We start from the raw sequence: 8,572 nt of genomic DNA, 5'->3' as shown, positions 1-8,572 counted from the left end.
ATCTGTCCAGGGGGATGCCATTCAGCAGACCAGACTGGACAATTGTAACAACAGACGCCAGCCTTCTAGGTTGGGGTGCCGTCTGGAATTCTCTGAAAGCTCAGGGACAATGGAGTCAGGAGGAGAGTCTCCTGCCAATAAACATTCTGGAATTGAGAGCAGTTCTCAATGCCCTCCTGGCTTGGCCCCAGTTGACAACGCGGGGTTTCATCAGGTTTCAGTCGGACAACATCACGACTGTAGCTTACATCAACCATCAGGGAGGGACACGAAGCTCCCTAGCTATGATGGAAGTATCAAAGATAATTCGCTGGGCAGAGTCTCACTCTTGCCACCTGTCAGCAATCCACATCCCGGGAGTGGAGAACTGGGAGGCGGATTTCTTAAGTCGTCAGACTTTTCATCCAGGGGAGTGGGAACTTCATCCGGAGGTCTTTGCCCAAATACTTCGACGTTGGGGCAAACCGGAGATAGATCTCATGGCGTCTCGACAGAACGCCAAGCTTCCTCGTTACGGGTCCAGATCCAGGGATCCAGAAGCAGTCCTGATAGATGCCCTGACAGCACCTTGGGACTTCAGGATGGCTTACGTGTTTCCACCCTTCCCGATGCTTCCTCGATTGATTGCCAGAATCAAACAAGAGAGAGCATCAGTGATTCTAATAGCACCTGCGTGGCCACGCAGGACTTGGTATGCAGATCTGGTGGACATGTCATCCTGTCCACCTTGGTCTCTACCTCTGAAACAGGACCTTCTGATTCAGGGTCCCTTCAAACATCAAGGTCTAACTTCTCTGAAGCTGACTGCTTGGAAATTGAACGCTTGATTTTATCAAGACGTGGGTTTTCTGAGTCAGTTATTGATACCTTAATACAGGCTAGGAAACCTGTTACCAGAAAGATTTACCATAAGATATGGCGTAAATACCTATATTGGTGTGAATCCAAAGGTTACTCTTGGAGTAAGGTTAGGATTCCTAGGATATTGTCTTTTCTACAAGAAGGTTTAGAAAAGGGTTTATCCGCTAGTTCATTAAAGGGACAGATCTCAGCTCTGTCCATTCTGTTACACAAACGTCTGTCAGAAATTCCTGACGTCCAGGCTTTTTGTCAGGCTTTGGCCAGGATTAAGCCTGTGTTTAAAACGGTTGCTCCACCATGGAGTTTAAACCTTGTTCTTAATGTTTTACAGGGCGTTCCATTTGAACCCCTTCATTCCATTGATATAAAGTTGTTATCTTGGAAAGTTCTATTTTTAATGGCTATTTCCTCGGCTCGAAGAGTCTCTGAGTTATCAGCCTTACATTGTGATTCTCCTTATTTGATTTTTCATTCGGATAAGGTAGTTCTGCGTACTAAACCTGGGTTCTTACCTAAGGTAGTTACTAACAGGAATATCAATCAAGAGATTGTTGTTCCTTCTTTATGCCCAAATCCTTCTTCGAAGAAGGAACGTCTACTGCACAACCTGGATGTAGTCCGTGCTCTAAAATTTTACTTACAGGCAACTAAGGAATTTCGACAAACGTCTTCTCTGTTTGTCGTTTACTCTGGGCAGAGGAGAGGTCAAAAAGCTTCTGCTACCTCTCTTTCTTTTTGGCTTCGTAGCATAATTCGTTTAGCTTATGAAACTGCTGGACAGCAGCCTCCTGAAAGGATTACAGCTCATTCCACTAGAGCTGTGGCTTCTACTTGGGCCTTTAAGAATGAGGCCTCTGTTGAATAGATTTGCAAGGCTGCAACTTGGTCTTCGCTTCATACTTTTTCCAAATTTTACAAATTTGACACTTTTGCTTCATCGGAGGCTATTTTTGGGAGAAAGGTTCTTCAGGCAGTGGTTCCTTCTGTATAAAGAGCCTGCCTATCCCTCCCGTCATCCGTGTACTTTTGCTTTGGTATAGGTATCCCAGAAGTAATGATGACCCGTGGACTGATCACACTTAACAGAAGAAAACATAATTTATGCTTACCTGATAAATTCCTTTCTTCTGTAGTGTGATCAGTCCACGGCCCGCCCTGTTTTAAGGCAGGTAATATTTTTTAATTTATACTCCAGTCACCACTTCACCCTTGGCTTTTCCTTTCTCGTTGGTCCTTGGTCGAATGACTGGGAGTGACGTAGAGGGGAGGAGCTATATGCAGCTCTGCTGGGTGAATCCTCTTGCACTTCCTGTTGGGGAGGAGTTAATATCCCAGAAGTAATGATGACCCGTGGACTGATCACACTACAGAAGAAAGGAATTTATCAGGTAAGCATAAATTATGTTTTATCTACGGTTTGGAAGCCTGAGCTTAATTATTATTCTCTGGATTACCTGGATCCACCATCCTGTTGCAGGATCAGTGTAGCTGGGTCACTGCAATGCCCCAGCCTGCACCAATTAGCACATGGGTGCTGCTCATTTTGTGAGTATTATATCATCTACCTGATCTGTTATCATCATTATTCCAACAGAGTTGCACTAGGAGGCGCCCTCTCTCTTTGTGATTTCTTTCACAGATTCCAGTTTCTTCATCCATCTTCACGAGAGGAGCTGCCCAACACATAGGAAGACATATTCGGATGAACCACTTCAACAGATGTACAATTTTGGAAATCCTTAGACACTGGACTTTCATTTATTAAGACTCCTGGATTTGGACTCAGCTAAGTTAACACATATAGTGTAATAAATGACTGCTGAATAGTTACTGTATATTATAATTCAATATACTGTATTGTTTTATACATTAGCTGTTGACTGGTGATCTGTACATTGGTCTATATACTATCTGCTTTTGTTGGTCTGGATATACATCAGAATTGACATACTAATAATTTAACTTCTGGTATTGTTGATATTTACATCATATTGATTGATATATCCTTTTTTGTTTGCAATTAGCATCTAGATTTGTGTAACATATATTAGTCTTTAGCGCCCCCTAGGGTTGGACACGTAGGTGTAATCAACAGTTTGGAGTTTATTCAGACAAACATACTATGAATAAACTTTATTGTAAAGTTAAGCACTGTGTTAGCTAAAATTACATGTACAAGTGTGGTAAAGGGTTAATCAAATCCTGCTACACAAATTAGGGGTGTTTAGACATGGTTTTTATGTTAGGATGTTAGGTTTAAACATAACTTTTTCTTTCCCCATAGACATCAATGGGGCTGCGTTACGGAGCTTTTTCTCCCCTTATCGCAGGTGTTAGGCTTTTTTTTTTTTTTTTGCCGGCTCTCCCCATTGATGTCTATGGGGAAATCGTGCACGAGCACGTCAAAGCAGCGCTTGTATTTGGGTGAAGCATGGAGCTCAACGCCACCATATCGCCCGTGCAAGCCTGCTTTTTGCAAACCTGTAATAGCAGCGCTATAGGGGAGTGAAATAATGCAGAAAATGTTGCAGCCGTTAATTTCCCTATAGCGCTCAAAACTCGTAATCTGGCTGAATGGTACCTGTGTTCCTGTTGTTTTTTGGCAGGTTCTAGAGTTAGTTCACCTCTTGACTTTCACAGAAGGGGGATCCACTGTTACCTCAAAGGGATTCCTGCACAAGTGAGTTCACCCCACATGACCAATGGCGTCTGACGTCATTGAATATTGTGCTATTAACAAGGCCTCTCCTGCATGCAGAGCACTAAGTGCAGGAGTAAAGGTACACCATTTTCCTTTTGACATCTGGCAGTCAGCTAATTTCCACTACATTGCCTATTGTGAGTGTCATCCCTGACGTCAGATGCCATCGGTCACGTGGGGTGAACTCACTTGTGCAGGAATCCCTTTGAGGTAACAGCGGATCCCCCTTCTGTGAAAGTCAAGAGGTGAACTAACCCTAGAACCTGCCAAAAAAACAACAGGAACACAGGTACCATTGTTTGTTACAGAGACTGTATCGTTAATCCGACTGTGAGTGATCGATACCGCTTGGAAGGTATTCACCTAAATGTTATAATTCTTTTGTTGATCACAGCAGGATTTATTTACTCATTGCCAAGAGAGGTACTGACTTTCACTCACAAAGTGTAAGATTGGTGGTATACGCCTAAGAGACTATGGTTTAAAGAGGCATTTGCAATCAGCACTTTAAAAGCTATATACTACATATATTACGCAGTTTCATTGTATATTCTTTTTTGATTACTAGCTAGTACTGTTTTGCTCCTTTGTATTTTGTATCTAGGTATGTTTTAGCCTATATTGTATTATTACTAACTGGACACTTTTTTCCTTTTGTGACATCCTTGTACAATATGTCTTATTAATGGTTAAGGGAGACGTCCCTTGTTTTATATATTACTAGATTATTTTTAAATAAATTGTTTTATGATTTTGAGAAGTTTTTTTTTATATCTTTAGCTATATTAGCACCCTCACTCTATTTTTATCTGTAAATTCTTTTCTTTGACAATCTGAAGGAGTTGTTTATAGTGAGGAGTGTGATATTGCCTGCCCTAGGGCAACACTATTCTCCGATACCATTTGTTACTATAAGTACTCATGTCATATGGCAAATAGTCAGGGGTACTCTTATTACCCATGGACAGCGCTGCAGAATCTGTTGGTGCTTTATAAATAAAGAATAATAATAAAAATACCCATGTCACAAGAGAAATACTGGTGTTGTTTGTACCGAAAGGGCAGGGCAAATAGACAGATGTTACACTCAATCACATAATCAGGCATTGGTACAGCAGAGCCAGGTCTTATTTTTGGGTGTTGTATCACAGGTTAAATAAATTACCCCCTTTCCTTTTTATATATTTTATTGCATTCCCCAGTAGACCAGATGGCGGAGCCAGAGCCCAGCGCTCACAGCTATGAGAGTTCGTCCAAAATGCTGAAAGATCTAAACAAGGATATGGAGAGATTACTTGAGGAAATGGAGAAGATATCTGGTAGATATGTTCATCAGCATTTTTTCACAAATACATTAGTTGTCAGGTGGTTGTCTGTGACAAGAACAAGTGGTACATTTTTTTTAATCCTGTTTAGTATTGAAAAACTTATGGAAAGCTTCATGTACCATATTAATGATATACAAATAATCACATATTTAATAATATACAAAACAGAATATTTTTTTAATGAAAAAAGAGCAATAATTTGTATTTAGATATTTTATGACATATTTATTAGCAGAAACAAATAGAAGCTTCGCTGAGGTTAACCAATTGGCCGCAAAAGATAGACGCAATGCTGTTCTAAGCAATGTGTTGCAGCGCTAGCAAGGGGTTAATGATGTAGACATAATCTGTATGTTTGTCTTTAGTGCAGGCATCATGGATGGCGTATGACATGGTAGTGATACGCACAAATCCTGCCCTGTCTGGTGCAACAAAGAGACTGGAGGATGCTTTCCTTAAGTGCAAAGAGGAAGTTACAAATAAGTGGCAGGCTATGCTAGACGAGAGCAAGGAGCAGACATAAGCACCATACTAGTTCAGTTGGGAGACAGAAGCAGCCTTTAGAGTTGATGTTTGTTCTATTAAAGAAACTAAGAAGGATTGCATGGGTGCTGTAAGCAAGGGGTGACCCTGATATAGTTGTTGTGTTACAGAGAAGCTGTTGCAATATATGAACAAAAAACATTGGATTTACAATAACAATTGAAGCTAAATAAAAATGTTACATGCTTCTGGGTGTTGCTAATTCTTTCCTATATATGACCAGGTCGTGTGTGGTGGTCTGAAATAAAGTATGGGAACACCACAGGATGGAAATCTGTGTTCTCACAGGCTGAGGAGGGGTGTACAGCCTTGTTATCTGAGCTTCTATCAGGGTAAAGTGCTGTAAAAAACTGTTAAAATGCATTGAGATAAGAAGCAGCCTTCAATTGCTTAGAAATTAGCATATGAGCCTACCTAGGTTTAGCTTTCAGCTACGAATACCAAGAGAACAAAGAAAATTTGATGATAAAAGTAAATTGGAGAGTTATTTAAAATTGCATTTACTATCTGAATCAGGACATTTTAATTTTGATTAGACTGTCCCTTTAAAGTGACAAAGTCACTATTTTCACCCAGTTGTGTCGCAGAAGAGATAATTTGGGTTAACACCAAAATCACTCTATAAGAAATGTGTTCTCATATAAGATTTACTCCATAGATCATTAAGATATTACTTTTGGTTTGTTGAAGATAAAAATGACTCATTTGGTAGTTTTACAAATAGAGAATAATTATATTTAGTGCATCATTTTGATACTGTAGGTTATACACTATTACAAATTACATTAAAATCATGAAGAAAAATTCCTATGAAACTCAATAGCAAGAGCGAGCTAGAGAATAATTCAAAGGAGGAGGAAAAAATGAACAAGTGTAAATTAGACATAGAGACAGAGGTACTGGTGAGATGGGGAATAAGGAGAAACATAGGAGGAAGAGAAGACTTGAGATACCAGTGATCTTATAATCTAGTGACCATGTGTACACATGCATAAAGCCTACTACAGGATTATATCTATTAAGTGTTACAGAGTATTGCATATTGTTTGTGTAGGATTAGGCTAATGTTGTATATGACATTTCTGCTGGACCTGTGCACATTACTTAAATCTGCTGTACATAGGGTTACAGACTATGCTGTTAGCAATACAGGCTGTATCTGTGAGTATGTACAGTATAACTTGTATATAAAATTACAGAGTACATAACTGTATGAGTTTAATGTTATATCAGTGTGGTTACATGCATGCAGTGTACATGTTTCCTGTATGTTACATTAAAAGGGACAGAGTCTAGCAGTAAATCAGCAAGGAGGTGTAATGGAGAGAAAAAAAAACATTTATAGAGGGTGCAGAAAACACAGGTAGGTAACTGCGTGATGCCCAAGTTCATCTCTAGAATACTGCACTTACTGTAGATGGATTTTCAGTCTTAATGTATTGAGCCTAACAATTCAACAAAAGATGAGGTTCAGAAAGTACACAAGCTTAAAAAGTGCTAACTGTAATATTAGACATTTTGTAACAATATAATTTAAATATCCAGCCATAAAACTGGGGAGCCATTTACACTTTACTAGAAGCCAGGCAGGCTTTTTTGTATAAAGAAATTTGTAGAATAATCTAAACAGCTAAATTTAAAATCCAATCCAAGGTTCCTTACTGAAATCTTAAGATTTATTCAGCCTGTACAGAAAGACTGATGTTACTTTACATTTTTCAACGGAGGAACTGTCAATATGTTGATTTACTTTCCTTCAATATTTGTTTTTATTGATTCAAGAGATAAATGACGGGATATTTAGTTATACGGAAGTTTGTGCAACTGAGCCAGGCAGGCTTAGCACAACAGGACAAGGGTATCCCAAACCTCTGCTGGGGAAACTGCAGAAACCGTCTGATACAAAGTCCGCCTTTCCATCTTCAGTTACAAATCTTGTGGTTGTGTCCCTATTTAGACAGTAGATGGCACCATCTAATACAGCACATCTGAAGGGTATCTTGCTACCAGGCAAAACACATGCAGATTCTGACCAGAGCCTGGCTGTGGTGTTATATGTGTAGATGCTGACAGAGTCTCTTTCTATGTCAAACCTGTAAATATTATTCCCAAGTGCCACCATGTCACAAGAGCGGCCCTTACTGGCATTAAAAGGACATTCTTCCCACTCATTATGAACAGGGCTGTACTTTAGTAATCTGTAAAATAAATGTCCCCCTGAAATGTAAATGTCTCCAGCACATGCTGTAGCTTCATGAGCCACAGCAAATGAGCCTTTAGGAAGAGGAGCTGCAAAAGTCCATTTGTTTAACCGAGGGTCATATTTCTCCACTGTGTTCAGACACTCTCCTCCAATGGCATAAATATTCCCATCTAATGGAACCAGCTTTAGCTGTGACCGTGCCTGGTTCATGGGCGCTAGCTGGCTCCAAATATCTGTAAGAGGGTTATAACAAAATAATTTGTTGGAGCATGCTGAGGGGTTACCTGTCTTTTGTATGCCCCCTGCAATAAACAGATAGTTGTGGAGAGAACATATGCTGCAGCCTTTGAGATAGGCCTCCTCTGGGATGTTGGTCACAACTCTCCAATGGTTCTTTTCCATATCTAATGCATAAAGCTGAGTCTTGGGTACAGAGTAGTCAATTTCTGATAAACCCTGCTTAGTTTTATTTAGCTTAAAGATGCTTCTCATTTCAGCTACACAAAGAGAAAATGTTCCCCTTGTCCTTAGCTGTAGGACATGTTCTCTCTCTGAGCCACTCAGTTGGCTGTAGATGGCAGAGTTCTTGAGCGCATGAAGGTAATTGTCACTGATGACCATATAAACTGCTTTAAGAAGTTCTGTAGCCCTATTCTTTTTTGCTAACTTTAGTAACTCTGGGCAGTAACCCAAGGTGAGATGAAATCTTATGACTTTGCCCACATGCTGAAGATCTGTAGGCACACAAACAAAACTACCTTTGGACACCGCTTCAATAGGCGCACTCTCTAGGCAAGGGCTTGTGGAAGAGTAATGTTTGGTTAACAAACACAACATACTCTGGGCCCTGTTTGCCAGCTGGGTGCCTTTATTGCTTGATTCTCCAGAATGAATATTATCACAACTCTTGGTTATCAGAGGCATTTTTGTTTCAGT

The 8,572-nt window shown here is 40.0% G+C and overlaps 1 protein-coding gene across 1 annotated transcript; it reads left to right on the top strand.

The window, feature by feature from the left end:
- The first annotated feature begins 2,526 nt into the window (after positions 1-2,526).
- On the top strand, positions 2,527-5,509 carry SYCE3 (synaptonemal complex central element protein 3). Its single transcript, XM_053691821.1, has 3 exons — positions 2,527-2,666; positions 4,765-4,881; positions 5,256-5,509. The coding sequence occupies exons 2-3, from the start codon at positions 4,773-4,775 to the stop codon at positions 5,411-5,413; spliced, it is 267 nt and encodes an 88-aa protein (XP_053547796.1). The 5' UTR covers positions 2,527-2,666; positions 4,765-4,772; the 3' UTR covers positions 5,414-5,509.
- The last annotated feature ends 3,063 nt before the right edge of the window (positions 5,510-8,572 follow it).

This window comes from Bombina bombina, chromosome 9 (genome assembly GCF_027579735.1).
Source record: "Bombina bombina isolate aBomBom1 chromosome 9, aBomBom1.pri, whole genome shotgun sequence".
NCBI classification, from domain to species: domain Eukaryota; kingdom Metazoa; phylum Chordata; class Amphibia; order Anura; family Bombinatoridae; genus Bombina; species Bombina bombina.
This window is presented reverse-complemented; position numbering and strand designations above follow the sequence as displayed.

Excerpts from the sequence above, each read along its gene's own strand:
- SYCE3 (XM_053691821.1), top strand. The coding sequence starts at position 4,773 with ATGGCGGAGCCAGAGCCCAGCGCTCACAGCTATGAGAGTTCGTCCAAA. Across the intron at positions 4,882-5,255 it reads GGAAATGGAGAAGATATCTG|TGCAGGCATCATGGATGGCG; the intron begins GTAGATATGTTC and ends GTTTGTCTTTAG.